Source organism: Ovis canadensis, chromosome 13 (assembly GCF_042477335.2).
Source record: "Ovis canadensis isolate MfBH-ARS-UI-01 breed Bighorn chromosome 13, ARS-UI_OviCan_v2, whole genome shotgun sequence".
Classification (NCBI taxonomy): domain Eukaryota; kingdom Metazoa; phylum Chordata; class Mammalia; order Artiodactyla; family Bovidae; genus Ovis; species Ovis canadensis.
This window is the reverse complement of record NC_091257.1, coordinates 53,408,608-53,429,886: the sequence shown is the minus strand read 5'-3', so window position 1 is coordinate 53,429,886 and position 21,279 is coordinate 53,408,608. Positions and strand designations below refer to the sequence as shown.

The following is a 21,279-nucleotide window of genomic DNA, read 5'->3' as shown; positions in this document are numbered from 1 at the left end:
GTCTGAAGAAAGAGGCTCTGTCCTCAGTCAGCAAGCTCAAAAAAACACTTTGCTTCCTTTTCCACCAAGGTTGCCTAAAATGGATGCTTACTGTATAGATTAATGTAGAAAGCATGTCAGCGAAGTATTCAGAGTTAGCTGTTAGCTCTTTCCCTGGCCATTTTGTTAGCTATTTTAAGTGGACATTTATACAACAAACAGATCCGGATTTGGCTCATGTTGAAGAAATTAAATTTACTACCTGCTCGTCCCCCAGTGCTCTCAGGCCTTAGACAACTTCCTCATCACAGGACAGGGGACCCCAGGCTTCTTTCCAAGCCCTACCCCCTCCCCGCCTCCCTAGCCTCCTAGGTGCGCCCACCTGTCCCTGCTCCTGCCGTGATGACATCACACGTGTGGATGGGGTGGGGGTTGGACAACCAGGTGGAGGAGGGGAGCACTCACGCCCCCTGCCTGGCTCCTGAACTGGGACCCCTTATCCTGCCCTCAGACTAGGCCGACACCACCCATGCTCCTGGTTCTCTGGCCTCTGCACTCAAACTGGAACCAGGTGGCCAGCTTCCCTGAGTCTCAGCTGTGGACATCAGGAGGTAAGGATTCTCAGCCTTCACGAGGAGCGCTAGCCAGTTCCTGTAATAAATCTCTCCCTATGATAGTGTACGTCTATCCCATCGGCTCTGTTTCTCTGGAGAACTCTTGGCTCGTGCACTGCTTTAGTCCACTGTCCAGTTTCTTTGATATTCAGCCCCGTTTTCATTCTTTTTCTTTCTCAAATGGGGGTACAACATGCCAGGGACCGGGCGAGACAGGCTGGTCCGAGGTGATGCCCAGTGAGTCACGTGTTTGGGAATACCAAGGGGTGTTGCTCCTGAGACTGGACTATCTTATGTGGCAGAGGTGACAAGAGCCTATGATGTCATTTAAAAATAACAAGAGCAATTAATTGATTTAATCAAAAGGGGTTGTCCCAGGTGGGCCTAACCTAATCAGTGGAGCAGAGACCCGAAACAGCTGAGTCTCTTGTGGTTCTGAAGAAGCAAACTGCATGTGGTGGGGCTGATGGTGGCCTCCTGGAGCTGAAGGCCGCACCGTTGGGAACTGAACTTGGCCAGTGACTTCTGTCAATAAGCACTTGGTTCCAGTTCTGAAAGGTGAGGCCCATGACTCCAAGCACAGAGCTTAGGGCCCAGCACATGCTGTCGCCCACAAGCCAGGGAGGGCAGGGGCTACAGGGGGCCTGTCTCCCCTCGGGCCCTCTCACCCAACGGGCCTGGAGACAAGGTTCCTCCTGCCTGAGGGTTGCCAGCGGCCCAGCAGGGCCGGGGTCTCCTCCCTGCAGCCTCTCCAGCTACCCCCTGCTGCAGGGAGGCCCCAGAAGTCCCTACCTCTGTCAGGGTGCCCTCAGGCCGCAGTCCTGTGACCAGGGTGGCCTCCCTTGCTGCTCTGTGCAGATACCGGTGCTCGGTCTCTGGGGGCACTGAGGACCAGTCCTTGAATCTGCTCTTTTCACTCCTGTCTTGTCCCTTTTCTGGGGCCTTTGGCTTCAGCACTGGTGGGCTTCCAAGTCACTTTGCTTGGCTCTCTGTCACCATTCGCCAGGGCAACCCCAGTACATACCCCATGGGCCCCCCACGCCCTCTGTGCCCAGGTCACCCACACCCACCGGCTGGCATGATGCCTGCCCTGTGGTCCCAACCCTGCGACCCAACTCCTGGCCCTGCCCTTGCTCAGGCCTGGCCTCCCCCACAACTCTGGCACCCACAACTGTCCTCGTGAGAAACCCAAATGCCCTTCCTGAGTTGCCCGGGTCTCCTGGACCAGCGGCCTTAAACATCACCACAGCCTCTTCTCTGGTTCTGCTCTGAGATCCCACCAGGGCCCCAGAGTGTTACCTGACTCCTCAGCTCCAGGTTGGGAAGCTCCAACCCCAGCCCGTCTGCCCCTCCCTCTACAGAGATGACCTGTCCAGCCAGTTCTCCCCAGTCACATGCCCATCTCCCCAGAGACCAAACATCTGCAGGCATGAGATTCTGGTACCTCCTTCCAGTCCCTGGCATGGGGCAGTGATACCATGGGTGATGAGTCAAATTGACCTCACCTGCCAGCACTAATCAAGGTTGTTTTAAGATCTGCTTTTCCTCCAAGTGGCTCGGAATCTAGACAAAACGTTGGCCCGAACTGTTTTCCAGGGTCTTAGAGTCAGCTACGTCTGTCTACATCTGTGGAAAATTCTGAAAGAGATGGGAATACCAGACCACCTGACCTGCCTCTTGAGAAATCTGTATACAGGTCAGGAAGTAACAGTTAGAACTGGACATGGAACGACAGACTGGTTCCAAATAGGAAAAGGAGTATGTCAAGGCTGTATATTGTCACCCTGCTTATTTAACTTATATGCAGAGTACATCATAAGAAACGCTGGAGTGGAAGAAACACAAGCTGGAATCAAGATTGCCAGAAGAAATATCAATAACCTAGCTATGCAGATGAACCACCCTTATGGCAGAAAGTGAAGAGGAACTAAAAAGCCTCTTGATGAAAGTGAAAGAGATGAAAAAGTTGGCTTAAAGCTCAACATTCAGAAAACTAAGATCATGGCATCTGGTCTCATCACTTCATGGAAAATAGATGGGGAAACAGTGGAAACAGTGTCAGACTTTATTTTCTGGGGCTCCAAAATCACTGCAGATGGTGACTGCAGCCATGAAATTAAAAGATGCTTACTCCTTGGAAGAAAAGTTATGACCAACCTAGATAGCATATTGAAAAGCAGAGACATTACTTTGCCAACTAACGTCCATCTAGTCAAGGCTATGCTTTTTCCTGTGGTCACGTATGGATGTGAGAGTTGGACTGTGAAGAAGGCTGAGCGCTGAAGAATTGATGCTTTTTAACTGTGGTGTTGGAGGAGACTCTTGAGAGTCCCTTGGACTTCAAGGAGATCCAACAGGTCCATTCTAAAGGAGATCAGCCCTGGCATTTCTATGGAAGGAATGATGCTAAAGATGAAACTCCACCTCATGTGAAGAGTTGACTCATTGGAAAAGACTCTGATGCTGGGAGGGATTGGGGGCAGGAGGAGAAGGTGACGACAGAGGATGAGATGGCTGGATGGCATCACTGACTTGATCAATGTGAATCTGAGTGAACTCCGGGAGTTGGTGATGGACAGGGAGGCCTGGCTTGCTGCGATTCATGGGGTCGTAAAGAGTCGGACACGACTGAGCGACTGAACTGAACTGAGGATTTGACCTGACCCTTTGTAACAATTTATCTTACTTCCCTAATACACCTCCTAAAGTCCAGCCACAGGAGTCTCTCTTCTGTGGAATCTATAGCTGTTGTTTTCATACCTAAAAATTCTCCCTCCAATTTTTCCTGGGTTCGGCTTTCTCTCCTCTGACTTTCTAGGTCCTTGTCATCATTCCTTGATCCTACAGGCAGTTCCCCATCTTTGATGAGAACATCCCTGGCTACACCTCTCCTCTGTGCAAAGCCCCTCTGGCTGATCGGGAGCACCGAGACACAGGGGCACAGACACGGCCTTTCACTGTGGACTGTCCTGCTATTCCATAAGGACTGAGTTCTTCTCTATAATACTGTATGCAGCTCGAGAGCAGAGATCAGAACACTACATTTTCCTTTCTTTCTTCTCCCCAAACTGACATTATAGAGCCGGGCACTCAGTCTGGCTGGCCAGCAGGGTGGCTACACCTGCTTCTGAAATGTTTGCTTCCACACTTAACAGATTAATAAATACACACTCAGAGGATTTAGCAATCCCAAACAATCAGCTCTGATCTAAAAATAGAGCAAAGCCTCTGGTTTCTCAGAACCATTTCTCTCTTTCATTTGAGTTGCTTCCAAGTATGACAAAGAATTTGCATTGGAAAACTTAATTTTTTTTAACAATTGAAATGTTGTCGCTGCCAGTTTAGGGTTTTACTGAGTGTGTCTTGTGTTTTATCTTATGTCAACAATTCTTAAGTCCCAGATATTTCTGTGGCCCCAGGCTTTTATTTTTCATCCAATGACAAGATTTGAGTGGGTAAGATTTAAAAGTTTTAACTGAGGTACGATTCAGGTAATATAAACTTTACCATTTTGACCGTTTTTAAAGTATACAGTTCAATGGTTTCTAGCATTTCCAGTGTTCTGCAGCCATCATTACCATTGAGTTCCACAACATTTTTATTACCCACAAGGGCAGTCCTTTATTGTTAATGGGGAACAGTCATCCCCATTTCCTCTTCTCTTAGTGTCTGGCAGCCACTATCGTGCCTTCTGTCTCTTTGCTGTGGCTTATCCTGGGTATTTCATATAAATGGAATGTGTTTGCTTTCCGCCCCCCCCCCCCTTTTATTCTATTAACATGCTGTATTGATTTTTTTTGCTATTTTGCTATGTTGAGCCAGGAAACCACTCAGTTACAGTGTGAAAATCATTTTCATATGCTGCTGGATTTGGTTGCTAGTACTGTGTCGAGGGTTTCTCCCTCTATATCCATAGGGGTTAGGGTCTGTAGTTTTCTTGTGTTGTCTCTGTCAAGTTTTGCTAGTAGGGTAATACTGGTCTCACAGAATGATTTAGGAAGAGTCTTTTTTTGGTAAGATTTGGAGAATGGGTGTTAATCCTTTAAATGCTAGAAGTTGCCAATAAGGCCATCTGATTTCAGGCTTTTTTGGAAGGTTTTTGATTCCTAACTCAATCTCCTTCTTCATGCTGGTCTGTTCAGATTTCCTGCTTATACATGATTTAAGTGTTTAGATGTTTGTTCATTTCTTCTAGGTTAACCAGCTGACTCACAATTATTTGTGGTGTGTTTACCCTAACTCTAAGCAGTAGCAGTGGTCCTAACTGCTGATTTGACTCAGCAAAGGCAGAAGTGGAGACATCTGAGAGCGAGGAAGAGGCAAGCCAGTAGGGGGGCTGCCACAGGAGCTGGGGGAGAGTAGGGTGGGGCTCCAGGTGAGAGTGAGCAGCTTAGGGGAGGTCGTGTTTCCTGGAAGAACCCCTCCCTTGCCCAAATCCCCTGAACACAGTTCCAGGATCCTCTCCCTCTACAAAGGACCAGACTGTCCAAGAATCAGACTGACTCAGTTCTTATGTCATCCAAAGGACTGAATTACCGCGGAACCATGGCCTCAGAAGCTCGAGATTTCTGTACCACCCCTGATTCCTTACCTTTATAGGTGGGTGAATGAGAGACACAGTTGAGGCCACAGATTTGTAAAGCAGCAGAGTTTTATTAGAGCAAAAGGCCCCAAACACGACGACTTGGGGTAGAGGAAGTAAACTGAGTTCAAACGTCTTTTTGACCGCTTAGGGAATGTGTTTCAAGAAGAGTGTAAAATGTTTTGATTTAGTCTGCGCTCTTGAGCGGGTGAGGGGGTCAGGAGGATGCTCTGGCGGAGCCTCGGGGTCAGACTGAAACGGTGGTCTGTGGTGGGCACACATTCCTCCTGTGTCTGTTGAGGTGGCTCTTCTGGATGAAGCCTTGCCCGCACGCCTTGCACACGTGCGGCGTCCTCCCCTGGTGTGTCATCTGGTGGAGGATAAGTTGTTTCTTGTGGGGAAAGCCTTGGCCGCACTCTGTGCACAGATAGGAGTTCTCTTCCAAGTGTGACCACTTGTGCATGAGCAGGGCGGACTTGTTGCCAAAGCCTCGCCCGCACCACCGGCACTGGAACGGCTGTTCCCTTGTGTGTGTGCTGCAGTGCCGGATGAGGCCTGACTGGTGGCGGAAGCCCCGCCCACACTCCCTGCACACGTACGGCTTCTCGCCGGAGTGTGTCCTCTGGTGTTCCACGAGGTTTGACTTCTGGCTGAACCCTCGCCCGCACTCGGCACACACCAGGGGCTTCTCCCCCGAGTGCGTTCTCTGGTGTCGGATGAGGTTGGACTGCTGGCTGAAGACACGCCCGCAGTCCTTGCATACGATGGGCTTGTGCCCGGAGTGCGAGTTCTGGTGCCTGTTGAGATGGGACTTGAGACTGAAGCCCCGCCCACATACCCCACACACGTAAGGCTTCTCCCCGGTGTGTGTGCGCCTGTGCGAGATAAGGGTTGAATTCTGGCTGAATCTGTGTCCACACACGCCACACACGTAAGGCTTCTCCTTCAAGTGTGTCCTCTGGTGGTTGACGAGTGTGGACCTCTGCCGGAAGCACCACCCACACTCTTTGCAGGCGTACGGCTTCTCCCCTGAGTGCGTCCTCTGGTGCAAGATGAGGTTCGACCTGTCGCTGAAGCCCAGCCCGCAGTTGCCACACACGATGGTCTTCTCCTTCAGGTGTGTCCTCTGGTGCCTGACGACGGCTGACTTCTGGCTGAATCCTTTCCCACACTCCTGGCACACGTAGGGCTTCTCCCCAGAGTGTGTCCTCTGGTGGACGATGAGGTTTGACTTATCGCTGAAGCCTCGCCTGCACTCACAGCACATGTACGGCTTCTCGCCAGAGTGTCTCCTCTCATGTATGATGAGCTTCGACCTCTGTTTAAAGCCCCGCCCACACTCCCCACACAGGAGGGGCTTCTCCCCTGAGTGCGCATTCTGGTGTCCGTCCAGGCTCCTCTTTAAACTGAAGCCCTTCCCACACACCCCACACACGTAGGGCTTCTCCCTGGAGTGGATCCTCTGGTGACTGAGCAGGTTCGTCATCTTGCTGAAACCCAGTCCACACTCTCCACAGTTGACAGTCCCAATCCTGGAGACTTCGATCCTCTTCAACAGCCTGTCTGTTTCCTCAGGGGTCCCCATTTGTGCCGGGCCGGCCTCTATCTCCATACCTGGGACCCCACCCCCAGAGAAGACTGGCTGCCTCTGGGGTGGCCTGGGGAATACTTCTACAGTACTTTTCTCTGTCTTTCCAAACAAAGGCAGGGCACCTTCCCTCTCCTGCCCTTCCACTTCCTCGATCCAGGCACTACCACCAGCGGCCTGCTGCTGCTGGTCCTCCAGGCACAGGTCTCCTGGCTGGACGGGATCTTCGGCATACAGGCACGTGAAGATCCAGGGTGGGGGACTACACAGCACCTGCTGCACGTGGAATTTCTGACTGCAGAGATCCGGAGGGCAGGAAGGACAGAGGTGGAGTTCTGGCTTTGGTTCTGTGGCAGAGAGAAGAGTCTGAGTCAGAACTGAGACGTGGAACCGCCAAAGCAGTTCTGCCTCGCCTGATGGTTAAGACTCCATTCCTTGTTCTTCAAAATGTTTACATCTTCAGGGCCACCCAGCAAGACTTCCTGCAGAGGACCTACAACGACCTCCTAACGCACAACCACCCAGTGACACAAACAGGGTCCAAAGGGATTGTCTGTGACCAAGAGAGCTCTAACCAGAGAACCCACATGGAAACGTGTCTGTCTTTCCCTGTCTCCCTGAGAGGATGGGGTGGAAGAACAGAGCTGTCCCTGAGCTTGGAAGACCCTGGTGTAGGAGGCAACACAGCGGAGTGGCTAAAGATACCACGTGTGAGACACCTGAACCTGGAGGGTCCCATTGCTGCTGCTGCTGCTAAATCACTTCAGTCATGTCTGACTCTGTGCGACCCCAGAGACGGCAGCCCTCTAGGCTCCCCATCCCTGGGATTCTCCAGGCAAGAACACTGGAGTGGGTTGCCATTTCCTTCTCCAATGCATGAAAGTGAAAGTGAAGTCGCTCAGTCGTGTCCAAACCTCAGCAACCCCATGGACTGCCGCCTTCCAGGCTCCTCTGTCCATGGGATTTTCCAGGCAAGAGTACTGGAGTGGGGTGTCATTGCTGACAAATACTTATTAGAGGACTACTCTGGACCAGAATTCCCACAAGCCAGGGCTTCCCTGGTGGCTCAGACAGCGAAGAAGCTGCCCGCCAATGCAGGATACACAGGTTTGACCCCTGGGTCGGGAAGAGCCCCTGGAGGAAGAAATGGCAACCCACTCTAGCATTCTCGTCTAGAGAATTTCCATGGACAGAGGAACCCGGCAGACTATAGTCCATGGGGTCGCCAAAGAGTTGGACACAACCGAGTGACTAACACTTTCTTTCACTTTCACTTCAGGAGGCTTTCAGCAGTAGACAACACACCCACGGTCTAGGCCCCCCAATGACTGGTGCCATGGATCAGTTTGAGTCTTGTTAATTTCCATAATTAACCTAAATAAAAATGGCACCAGGAATCAATATAAAAGTTTTCTTCTTATAGTACCTCTCATAAGGAGATGTCAACACTGAACACCTTGCTTCAGCACCGCTGGTTCTATTCAGCTGGCGGGAATGCAGGATCACATAGTCTGAGGAACCAAGTCCAGACCTCACCGCATCTGCCTGAACACTTGCCTTCACTGATGCACTGAACTTTTGAAAACCAACTGTGTGTACATCTACATTCTAGAATTATTCCATCAGTACAGAATGCTACTGTATTCTGAGACAGGGCCTTTAAAGAGGTGATTAAGGTTAAAGAAAGTCATAAGGCTCTAATCAATATGTCTGGTGACCTCCCTGTAGGAGGAAAGCCAGGATGTGCAGCCTCAGAAAGGCCGGGTGAGGACAGAGTGAGGAGGTGGCCATTCAAAGTTCAGGAGGGAGACCTCCTGTGTAAACTGCCAACACCTCCGCCAACCAAGAACTGCGAGCCTCCAGAAACACAAAACCTTTTGCTTCTGCCATGAATTCTGGTGCTGTGTTTCAGCAGCCTGAGCTAACAGAAATGCTTCTGTACATACCTGCCCTACAGTCTGCCCCTAAGTCCCATGAGATCCATCAGCTGTTACAGTAAATGTGAAAGGGCCAAAGTCTCTATTCAAAGATAACAGTTGGTTTGGCAGAAAATGCAATAGCAGGCTACATGACACCCCAAATCACATTAAATACCATACCAAAACTCTCTAAAAAACAAAGAGCCACAACAAAGCAGGTGCTAAGACTAAGAAGAAATAATAGGATTGATACGTAACACACGACTATATTTAACATGGATGACTGACAAGGACCTACTCTACAGCACAGGGAACACTGCTCATGTTATGTGACAGCCTGGATGGAAGGGGAGTTTGGGGGAGAATGGATACATGCACATGTATGGCTGGGTCCCTTCGCTGTCCACCTGAAACTATCACAACATTGTTAATCAGCTATACTTCAATATAAAATTTAAAAAAGTATTTTTGGAAAAAAATGAAAGTTTAAGGAATATAATGTGGAACAAAAGAATTTTAACATTAAAAACTTCATTAATGAATGAGATAAAATTGTCATGAACCTTTACATGCCTAACATTACACTGAAGTGAAATATATAGCAAAAACTTAGAAATAAATGGGGGATTTGATATAAATTACAATGACATTGGCAAGTAATCTGCTGACTCTTAGCAAACCAAAAACAAGGATATAAACAAGTTGAAAAATATGATTTCTATTAGATATGCTATTTCCCTTGATTTTAAGAAAAAATTAAGCTTTCAAATTGGATAAAACTGAGAGATAGAAAATCTCTTACAGAAAAAGAAAACATATACTTCTCTTTATTATGAAACTGTCAACAGTATTTTAAAAGCTAAAAAACACACAATTCCCTACAGTTATCTAATCCTCTATCATTTAAAAAGAATGCCAAGTCAAAAAACTTCCCAGAAACTCTACTCTTCCCAATTCTCTACCCACCAAGCTAACCACAGATCACGGTCAATAATAATGCAGATGGCTCTGTTCACATATACATGTTGATACAGTCTTTCACACAAACCCAACTATGTAATAAACATTGTTTTGCAATTTTTCACTTAAAAATGTATCTTCTAAGTATCTGCTTTTCTGTTAAAGAAGGTAAAGGAAAATCTGCCCTTCATTAATGAACAATTAGGAAGCATCATCACAAAAATGGAAAGTTATAAAAAAAAAGTACAGACAGGCTCACTAAACTGTAGGACAATGTAAAAAGGACTAATACACATGTAACTATCATTCCAAAAAGTTATAAAAATGGAAAGTTATTTAAAAAAAGGCTCAGTAAACTGGGAACCATGTAAAAAGGACTAATACACATGTAACTATCATTCCAAACAGAAGGAAACAGAAGGGAACAAAAGAATAATGTCCAAAAATCTCCCCAATGTGGCTCTAACCATAAATTTATAGATTCAAAAATCTGAGCACACGCTATGACAGGAAAACTTCAAAGAAAAGCATCTCACTTCCTCAGTGACATCGCAGTCAAACAGCTGAACACCAAACATACAGAAAACTCTGAAAGTAGCCAGAGGTTTAAAAAGTAACAAAAAAACACAAAGCAATAACTGTGGAAATGACAGCTGATTTCTTATCAGAAACAATGGGAGGCCTGAACAGGGGAACAGTATCTTTAAAGTGGTGAAAAAATAAGCCAATCTAAAATTCTAATCCAGGGAAAATATCCTTTTAAAAATATAGTAACAAGAGCCACCAGACTATGTAGGTGGGAGAGAACTAAGTGAGGCAGAGACGGCAAACCCAGTGCAGGGAGACGAGACACCAGGAAGCTCGAGTGCGGCTGCAGGTCTGGAAGGCGGCAGTGCACCCGGTGAGCGGCCAGGGGGCCAGCAGAAAGACCTCCCCACCCCTAGCCCTCTGAACCACCCAGTGTCCCCACTCACCCAGGCAGCTGACGGGCGAGCATTTCCTCTCTTCTCTCCAGCTCTCCTTCCCTTGCTCCAGCTGGGTGATGAGTTTTGGTTTAGAAAACGGAATGCCTGCTCAGAGGAAAAGAGAACAAGATGGTCGCAGGTTATCCTGCACTCAGAGCCACACCAGGGGCGAGGATTTCTAAAGGTGGTGGGGAAGATCTGAGAGTGGTGAGCTCCCCACCAGGGAAGGGAAGCCAGGATGGGAGTTCACTGACCCGACCTCATGCTGTGAGAGAACACCTCCCTCGTTTACAAGAAGATACTGACTAGGAAGAGATGCCATGCTTACCAGAGAGCCTGCGGGAAAAGGCTAGAAATGCAGAGTATCACACACATGCACACACACCTGTACACGTTTACAAAGTGTCTCTGCTTTGGAGGCCAACCCAAAGGTAAGGCCAGAAACCAAGAGGGCTGCTCCAAGTTGCCAGCAGCCAGGACCCGGGTCCTGAGACATGCAGGCTTACCCAGTGAGACCAGGTTGCTGTAGTTCTCCAGCATCACCTCCCGGTACAGGGACCGCTGAGCAGGGCTCAGCAGCACCCACTCATCCTGGGTGAAATCCACAGCCACATCTCTGAATGCCATGTGTGCCTATAACACAAAATAGCCCTGTTCACCCGGGAGCCAGCCCTGCCCAGGCTTCAGGGTAAGGGGCAAGGGGGAGGCTGCCCGGGGGAGGCAGGTGAGAGATCTAGATCCTGCCTTTGACCCTGGTGCTCTGTATTGCGAGATCTTTAAAGCCCAATCCCCATCTGGCAGTGGCACCTGTCAGCACGTTCAAGGTCCTAGGTGGGCTGATTTGGAGAATACATACAGAAATAGGAGCCTGTAACTTTCAGGAACTTTAACTTTATGTTGAGGGAAAGCGCCAGACTTTTGAGTTTAAAGAATTTAAAAGAATTGTCTGAACCATTGTATTAGTTAGTGTTGAAGCACCCGAATGACTGAGGTTCACACAATTCAGTTATGGCAGAGACCAAACACAGCTCAGTCCTTCCCCCAATCCCACAGCCTCTCCAGCCCTCCTTCCTTGAGAGGTACCAACCAGCAGGGAATGGTGAAAAGCACAAATTTGAACCCTACTGCCCTGGTTTGGAGCCCATCCCAGCCATCAGCTAGCATCTTCACTTTTTCAACTGTGGGTAATACTCCACTAAACGTCCTATCCCACACTGTGGTACTCAGGGTGGAAGTCCCTGCCATTCAGTCCACCCTGCCATTCAGTCCACGGATTCATCTCACATGCCATTCTCACACCCTGCCCAACTTCACTGCCTTTATTGCAACACAGTTTCAAAGTGGAAAGCACCCTAAATAGGGACATCAGGAGAGGTTTTCTCAAGAGGCCCAGGAACTTGGTCTTGAATGAAGCACAGAGTCTAGGGAAGAGAAATGTGCCAGGTGTTCCTGATGAGGTGTATGGGGAGCAGAGAAGAGGACACCTGAGCCAAGGATGAGAGGAAGCCTGAATCCTGTGATGGAGGACCATTTGGGAGAAATAAAAGGCACAAAGTGGGAGAAATGCAGAACAGGTCGAGAGTAGGAGTGGCTTGTGGGTTTTAAATGATTGTAAAATATACATAAGCATTTTACTATTTTTACCATTTGAAGTGTACATTTCAGTATATTAAGCATGCTCGCACTTAATGTGGTACAACCATCACCAGTATCGGAGAAGGCAACGGCACTCTACTCCAGTACTCTTGCTTGAAAAATCCCACCTGTGGAGGAGCCTGGTAGGCTACAGTCCATGGGGTCACTAAGAGTTGGCCACGACTGAGCGACTTTACTTTCACTTTTCACTTTCATGCATTGGAGAAGGAAATGGCAACCCACTCCAGTGTTCTTCCCTGGAGAATCGAAGGGACAGAGGAGCCTAGTGGGCTGCTGCCTATGGGGTCGCACAGAGTCGGACTCGACTGAAGCAACTTAGCAGCAGCAGCAGCACCACTATCGATCTCCAGAACTGGTTCATCATGCCACGTTGAAACTCTGTGACCATTAACCATAATGCCCTTTCTCACAAACCCTGGTAACCAACCATCACTTTACTTACTGTCTCCATGCATTTGGCTATTCTAGGTATCACAAATATATGAAATCATACGGTGTCTGTCCTTTTGTGTCTGTCTTATTTCATTCAGCGTAATGACTTCAAGTTTCAGCCATATACTCCAAAGAAGACGTACAGATGAAGAGATGAAGAGCCAAGAGACACATGAAGAGAGGCTCAACATCGCTAATTGGTCAGTTCAGTTCAGTCGCTCAGTCATGTCCGACTCTTTGCGACCCCATGAATCACAGCACGCCAGGCCTCCCTGTCCATCACCAACTCCCAGAGTTCACCCAAACTCATGTCCATCGAGTCGGTGATGCCATCCAGCCATTTCATCCTCTGTCATCCCCTTCTCCTCCTGTCCCCAATCCCTCCCAGCATCAGGGTCTTTTCCAATGAGTCAACTCTTCGCATGAGGTGGCCAAAGTATTGGAGTTTCAGCCTTAGCATCAGACCTTCCAAAGAACACCCAGGACTGATCTCCTTTAGGATGGACTGGTTGGATCTCCCTGCAGTCCAAGGGACCCTCAAGCGTCTTCTCCAACACCACAGTTCAAAACCGTCAATTCTTTGGTGCTCAGCTTTCTTCACAGTCCAACTCTCACATCCATACCTGACTACTGGAAAAACCATAGCCTTGACTAGACAGACCTTTTTGTTAGAGAAATGGAAATCAAAACTACAATTCACACCAGTCAGAATGGCCATCCTCAAAAAGTCCACAAACGATAAATACGGGAGAGGATGTAGAGAAAAGGGACCCCTCCCACACTGTTGATGGGAATGTAAAACTGGTAACAGACCCTCTAGAGAACAGTATGGAGCTTCTTTAAAAAACTAAAAATAGAACTACCATATGATCCAGCAGTCCCACTCCTGGGCACATATCCAGAGAACATCGTAATTCGAAAAGATACAGCCAGTGTTCACTGCAGCACTATTTATTACAGCCAAGACATGGAAGCAACCTAAATGTCCATCAGCAGAGGAATGGATAAAGAAGATGTGGTACAGGCCTTCCCTGGCGGCTCAGTGGTAAGGAATCCACCTGTATTCACACGAGTTCCGGTGGCAAGGAGTCCTGTGACTACAGGAGACACGAGTTCCATCCCTGATCTGGGAAGATCCCACATGCCTTGGAGCGACTAAACCCGTGTGCCACAACTACTCAACCTGCGCTCACAGCCCGTGCTCTGCCACAGGAGAAGCCTCCTCAAGAAGCCCGTGCACCCCCACTGGAGAGCAGCCCCCACCTGCCGCAACCAGAGGACAGTCAAGCAGCAGTGAAGACCCAGCCCAGCTATGAGCAGATAAAACTGTCTTCAAATGTAGTACATCTTTGTACAATGGACTATTACTCAGCTGTAAAAAGAATGAAATAATGTCATTTTCAGCAACGTGGATGGACCTAGAGATTATCATACTAAGTGAAGTCAAACAAACAAATATATCACTCATACCTGGAACCTAAGGTTTTAAAATGATATAAATGAACTTATTTATAAAACAGAAACAGACTCACACACTTAAAAAACAAAACATACGGTTACCAAAGGGGAAATGTGTGTGTGTGGTGGGGGGAGGAATAAATTAGGAGTTTGGGATTAACATACAGACACTATAATATATAAAGTATACAGACAGGTAACCAACTAGACCCTACTATATAGGACAGCGAACCCTACTCAATACTCTATAATAACCTATATGAGAAAAGAATCTGAAAAAGAATGAACATATGTGTATGTATAACTGAATTACTTTTCTATACACCTGAAATTAACACAATATTGTAAATCAACTGTACCACAGTAAAAATTGAGAAAAAAAGATGACCTGAATCAAAATATGAAGGGCCTACAAAGTACCAGGGAGAAACTGACACACAGCCAACAACTTCAAGGTATCTATCTCCTGGAAAAACTATCAGGCTCTGAAGAATAACAAGAAAACTCCTAAGTGACTCTAGACAAAAAATATACCAGACTTCCATGAGACTTTTCAAAATCATCATCCAACTCATGTGCACTGCAGGTGGGAACGTACAATGCTGCACACACACTGGAGAACAGCACAGCAGTTCCTCAAAATAAAAATACACATTACCATATGACCTACCAATTCCTCTTCTGGGTATTTCCCCCAAGGAATTGGAAGCTGGGACTTGAACAGATATTTGTACACTCATGTGAGCAGCATTATTCACAACAGCCAAAATGTAGACGTGATCCAAGTGTCTGTCAACAGACAAATGGATAAACAAAGAGTGGTGTGTGTGTGCGCGTGCGTGTGTGTGTGTGTGTGTGTGTGTATATATGGTGGAATATTATTAAGTCTTAGAGAAGAAATTCTGACACATGCTACAACATGGATGAACATTAAAGATACTATGCTAAGGGAAACAAACCAGATACAAAAGGACAAATATATAATTCCACTTATATGAGGTACCTAGAGTAATCCATATAGACAAAGTAGAATGATGGTTGACAGGAGCTAGGAGGAAGGGGAAACTGAGTTATTGTTTAATGGGGACAGAGTTTCATTCTGAAAAGTTCTGGAAATGGACAGTGTGAATGGCTGCACAACAATATGAATGTCCTTAACGATACTGAACTATAGACTTAGAACAGTTAAGATGGTAAGTCTTATGTTATGTGTATTTTATGACTTTAAATGCATGGCAAAAAGAATATCATTCAAAGCAATAAGATATATTTCAGGGACATCCCGGGTGGTCAGGTGGCTAAGACCTCGCACTCCCAATGCAGGGGGCCTGGGTTCGATCCTTGGTCAAAGAACTAGACCCCATATGCCACAACTAAGACCCAGCGGAGCCAAATAAATAAATAAACAAATATTTTTTTAAAAAATTTCGCCAAGACAGAGTGCCCAGAAATGTAAGACTGGTTGAACTGAGGGAATTCATTACTGTAATATACTGTATTAATGAACTGGACCAAGGAGAAAAAACATGATTGCATTTACACATGCTGAAGTATTCTTTAACAGAACTCATCCAACATCCAATTCACTGTAAGACTAATGAATCCATAGAACTTTTCATTTTGAATTTTAGACTTAAAAGTTGTAAAAGTATCAATTCCCATGTAACCTTAATCCAGTTTTCTCTAACATTAACATCTGAGAAAACTATACTACAATGATCAAAACCAGATTAACATTGATTATTATTTCTATTATCTAAACTATAGCTTATGACCACATTTCAACAGGTTTTTTCTACTAATGTCCTCCTTCTTCTGGTCCAGGATTCAACTGAGGTTCTCGCACTGCATTTAGCTGTCATATATCTTTAATCTCCTCCAATCTGTGATGTTCCTTCTTTCATGAATGACATTTTTGAAGAACAGCCCTCAAGTGTGATTTATCAGATTTGAGAAGAAAATGATTAGAATGAACCTAGTTCACTTTTCGCTAGATTGTCTCAGAAGTCACGTGTCCTTTTCATACCCCTTGAAAGGAGGTCATGATATTGCTATGTTTCACTACTGATGATGTTAACCTTGGTCTTGATCACTTGGTTAAGACAGTGTCTGCTGGGATTCTTCATTACAAAGTCACTCATTTCACCTTTATATTTAATATACAATTTGGGAGAGATTGAGATTATACAAATATCCTGTTTCTCTTCAACCTTTTACCAAATAATTTTAGCATCATTTTGTGGGACCTGTCTTCAACCATTATTACTGCAGTGTTGACCAAATGACAATGTGCTACCTCCTTCTTTCCTTCGAAATTCATTAGCTGGAATTCTGTAAGCAAGAGTTGTCCCTTCTCTCTTTTTAAAATTAATCTATTTATTGTTGGCTGTGCTGGGTCTTCGTTGCTGTATGCAGGCTTTCTCCAGTTGTGGCAAGCGGGGACAACTCTTCGTGGCAGTGGACAGGCTTCTCACTGCGGTGGCTTCAGTGGTCATGGAGCACAGGCTCAGCTGCTCCAAGGCATGTGGAATCTTCCCAGACCAGGGATTGAACCCATGACCCCTTGACTGGCAGCCAGATTCTTAGGAACTGTATCACCAGGGAAATCTAAGAGTTGTCCCTTCTTATTTACTTCAGTGTGGATTCATAGCTTATCCTAGGGATTATATTAGAATATTACCATTATTTTGCGGCTCAAATTATTTCATCAAACACTGGGTGCTCCTTCAGGCTGACCTCATCCCTGCTTTCACTCACAAATGTGCGACAAGTGATGCCGCGCCAGTCACAGGCTTAAGTCTGTATGCTCTCGGAGGGCCCAAGGCACCAGGTTAAGAATGTCAGCACCCCTGCTAGAGGGACCAACAGAAGCAGAGGCCCGATACCATGTGGAGAGGGTGTGGGGCCTAGCAAAGATGACGCTGGTGTCTTCACCTGCTTAGTCTAACCCAGTGACAGGAACTGTATCAATGGCTCAAGAGGAGCAAACGAGGTACCCTACCCTCTAACCACCACCTCCTGGTCCAGTGGGAGGGTCAGACAGTCATGACACAGCCTAAGCCCTGGAGTCCTGAGCCCCAGGGTCCCATCATCAACAGGGAGCCTGGGAACACTGCCGGGTGCTCTGCAGGGGGAGAGCATCCCAGCTCATTACCAGTCGACAGAGAAACAGAGATGCTTGGGGAAACACAAGCAGACAACGGAATATGCTTCTATGCAGCTGTAAAGCAGGGTCTGACCAGGTTGGGAGTCGGAGAGGAGACTGAGGAGGAGACTTGGAGAAGTTGGAGGCATTAAAAGTAATTCTAACAATTACTTAGCCTTTATGTGCCCCGCACTGTAACTGCATTGCTAGGGTTATCTCCTCCAACATCCCTGGGAGGTGGACATCATCCTGATGATTCCCATCTGGCAGATGAGGAAAAGAAGGCTCAGGGAGGTGAAATAACAAGCTCAGGGCCACACAGCTAAACATGGTAAAACTGAGATTTGAACCCCAGCATCCTGACTTTGGAGTTGGGACAGAAGCAGACGATTAGGAAGGTCTCTTTCTAGCAGGCTGAGTGGCACGTTCAGTATGTGGACCTCAGGTGCCCAGTTCAAGAGGCAGGTGCGGAGAGGGACAAGAAGGTGGAGAAGAGACAAGAGTGAGGGTGGAGCAGGAGTGGAGACCAGAACGAGAGGAGTCCAGGGCACAGCACACGTGCTGCTGAGAGAACAGGGCAGGTGAGCCTGGAAAGAACAAAGAGGCCCACCTGCGGGTGTTCACTGAGGTCCGCAAGGGCAGAAACGGAGGGAGGGCCAGAGACAGGGACACTGTCCCCCGGAATTCCTCCCCAGCCACACACCTCTCCTCTCCTGCCTCTGAACAGAACTGCTCTGACCGAAACAACTATTAATTCTCTTGAGTATAGTGATCACCCTGTGGGTACTTTACAGGAAGCTCTAATGTTAGAGCTGCCTCCTGAGCTAACTGCAGGTGAGATGACAGGACGGGGACACAGGCAGTGAGGACCTCGCTGGATGGAACCAGAACAGAAGGCCGAGGCCTTCACAACAGACAAGCCTGAGAGTGCACAGGCCTGAACAAACCACAGGGATGGGGGGCAGGGGGCAGTCTTCAAGGAGGACACAGGGTCTGAACAAGAGGGCCTGGGACAGCAGCCACCCCTACCACAGACCATGTCCCCTGGGGAAACCAGCTGGGCTCTGATCCTCGGGCGGGGCGTGCTGGGCACAAGATGTCCAGGCTGAGCGAAGGAAACCCACCTTTGGTTCAGCACACGGAAGGCGAGCAGTCCCCACGTGAGTCCGGGCTGTCAGGAGCCCTCTCCTCGCCCACCAGGCTTCCTCTCTGGGCAGCACAAGAGCAGTAAGGTTCAGGAGAGTCACTGGAAACTCACGCCCTTAGACTTTCCTTTTCCTTAAAGGCATCAGGAATGGACCTGTCACAGAAGAAAAGGCTGCGGGCAGCTCGCTAAGAGCACAGCCTGCCCCAGTAATGCTGCCGACACCAGGCCTGAGCTGACCCACTCTTGCCTCTCACCTTCCTAAGCAAAGTTCGTACTCACTGGGCACTTAGGACTGTACACATCAGAGATGGTTCCAGGCACAGAACCGTCTTACTTCATTCTAGCCTCACAACCCAATGGAGTACGATTTATAACCTTTATTTTACAGATGAGAAAACTGAAGCACAGTGAAGTCAGTCCCTTATCCAAGATGACACCTTTACAAAGTCACAGAGTCTGGATGAAAGCTGGCAGCCGAGGCTAGGCTCTTCAAGTAGGGCAGGGACAGGGAACCTCTGTGGGTTGTAAGGCTTCTCAGTGTGTCATTTTGAGATGAATCAAGATTGCTCTCCAGGTGACAAGGGTTACATCTGGATGTGGGTCTGTAGAGTTCTATTTATTTCTGTCTAAAATCTCTCCCTAATAAAACCTTAAAATGGAATTCAAAATCCCCCAGTCTGGAAACACCGGAGCCGTGCACATCCGTGACTGCTGTGGTCAACGCAGGTTTCCAGGACCTTTCTTGCCCAGTGGGCCTCAGACAACCTCTTCCTCCAAGGCCTGAATCCAGGGGCAACCGGCCAAAAACACACCCAAGATCGCTACCAAAGTGCCCCGTTCCACACCCAGCCCATCCCAAGCACATGCTGCCCACGGCAACTGCTGCTACTGCTGCTAAGTCGCTTCAGTCGTGTCCGACTCTGTGCGACCCCATAAACGGCAGCCCACCAGGGTTACCCCCGTCCCTGGGATTCTCCAGGCAAGAACACTGGAGTTGGTTGCCATTTCCTTCTCCAATGCATGGAAGTGAAAAGTCAAAGTGAAGTCGCTCAGTCGTGCCCGACTCCTAGTGACCCCATGGACTGCAGCCTACCAGGCTCCTCCGTCCATGGGATTCTCCAGGCAAGAGTACTGGAGTGGGTTGCCATTGCCCTCTCCGCCTACGGCAAACCACCCACCAAAACTCCTCCTGACGGCGGGCTGACCCTCATCCCAGCACCTGGGAAACATCAGGCCCCCATGCCAACTTACTCAACCCTCTGTCTCCCAGGGACCTGCGGGTAAGAGCGACCCCCCCTCCCCCCCCGCCCCATCATCATCGCTCTTTCGGCCAAGGCCTAACCTGTCCTCACCCACAGGAGCCCCGGGACGTGGCTGGATTCCGGCATCCGCCACCACTGGGCATCGCGCCTGAGCTTCGTCCACGTCCATCGGAGATGAGCGGTCACATCCCAAATATGACATCCGGGAGGGCATGGCCTGAACCGCAACAGTGCGTCCCGCCGCCGCCTCCTCTGCCCGGCACCCACACAGTCCCCAGCCTCAGGTGCAGCCAACAGCCCAGACTTTCAGGACCTATCTTTCCGCACATGGAAGGGCACGGCTGCAGCTTAGAGCCCCACGGGCGCCGCACTCACCCGCGAGGAACAAGGGGTCACTACAGCCGTCAGCTGGGCCAGGACGCCAGGACGACACTACCCAGAAACCTCAGACAAGCGCCGGGACTACATCTCCCAGGATGCTCGGCGCGCCCAGAGGTCTCTGAGGGAGCTGTTTCTCGGTTACATGCCCATGGGAGAATGGCCACTGTGGCGCCTAGATTTCCGCCCCGCCCCCTCTTTTACAGAGGACCCCGGATGAAACCTCTCTCCTTTCCGTGAGTCCTTCGCTAACGCCTCCGCCTTAAAGACTACACTCCCCAGTGACCCCAGCAGTGACTCCCGCCTCCGGTGCCGGGCACCCCGCTCCCCACCCCTCGTCTTGCGGAAGTGATGTGCCCCGGGAATCTCCGTTTAGTTCCGGGTTCGCGGCGGAGCGGACAACGGTTTCCGGGCCACGCTTGCTTGCGGGGAAAGCAGGGCTGTGTCGGGGCGGGTGGGGAGGGATCCGTGAGCCGCGCAGGCGTGATATCGACCAGCTCCCTTTAATTCACTTAAACCCACGGTGGGGACTGACACTGAGAAGGCGAGGCATCTTCCCGCGATCTTACTGTCAAAGGAGGCAGCCCTGTGTTCCGAGCCCATGTCCCCAACTAGCTCATCCGCACCGCTCTCCCTAGATCCTGTCCCTCTGTCGCAGTCCGCGCGTTTATGGGCAATCTCATCCGTCTTCTGGGGGACAGGAGCCTCACCGTTAGACCATAACTTGGGGCTCAGCCCCTCGTAGTGTCCATTGAAAAAGCAAAATGTCAAGAATGACAACCTAAAAGTTGAGAATTGTGTTTTATTTGGTGGCCTTATACCTAGGAGACAGCCTTGCAGCCCTGAGGAACTGTTTCAAAGAGTTATGGGAGGGGCAGGATATGTAGGAGTTTGCTGAAAAGAAAATAGGGTGGTTGAACATCGAAAGGTTACTGCTGATCACAAAGAAACAGACAGCTTTATGAGTTTAGAACTTTTTTTACTATGGGAGGATGAAAGAATCTGTGCTCTCTTAAATCATTCCTTTGAGATGCATCTGAAGTGTCTAGGGCCAGCATACTGTTTTTCTCCATCCTTAGTTTCCCTAAATGTGCACCCTCAGAGAGCCTGCAGAGGTTGATGGCTTCACCGCAGGCAGCATTCCGTTGTTTACTAAAACAGCAGTTGGTGGTGTTAGTGAAAGTGAAGTCGCTC

The 21,279-nt window shown here is 48.5% G+C and overlaps 1 protein-coding gene across 4 annotated transcripts; it reads right to left on the bottom strand.

The window, feature by feature from the left end:
- Positions 1 to 5,226: 5,226 nt before the first annotated feature.
- LOC138417488 (zinc finger protein 133-like) lies at positions 5,227 to 20,455 on the bottom strand. Of its 4 annotated transcripts, none has more exons than XM_069547763.1 (5): positions 19,788 to 20,455; positions 18,423 to 18,598; positions 11,114 to 11,240; positions 10,617 to 10,712; positions 5,227 to 7,110 (listed from the first exon to the last, which is right to left on the bottom strand). In XM_069547763.1, exons 3-5 carry the CDS (start codon positions 11,232 to 11,234, stop codon positions 5,423 to 5,425), a joined length of 1,905 nt encoding a protein of 634 aa, XP_069403864.1. In that variant the 5' UTR covers positions 11,235 to 11,240; positions 18,423 to 18,598; positions 19,788 to 20,455; the 3' UTR covers positions 5,227 to 5,422. The 4 variants fall into 4 exon arrangements, with proteins under 4 accessions (XP_069403864.1, XP_069403865.1, XP_069403866.1 ...); XM_069547764.1 differs by having other exon boundaries at positions 19,798 to 20,445; XM_069547765.1 differs by having other exon boundaries at positions 20,083 to 20,415.
- Between the last annotated feature and the right edge of the window lie 824 nt (positions 20,456 to 21,279).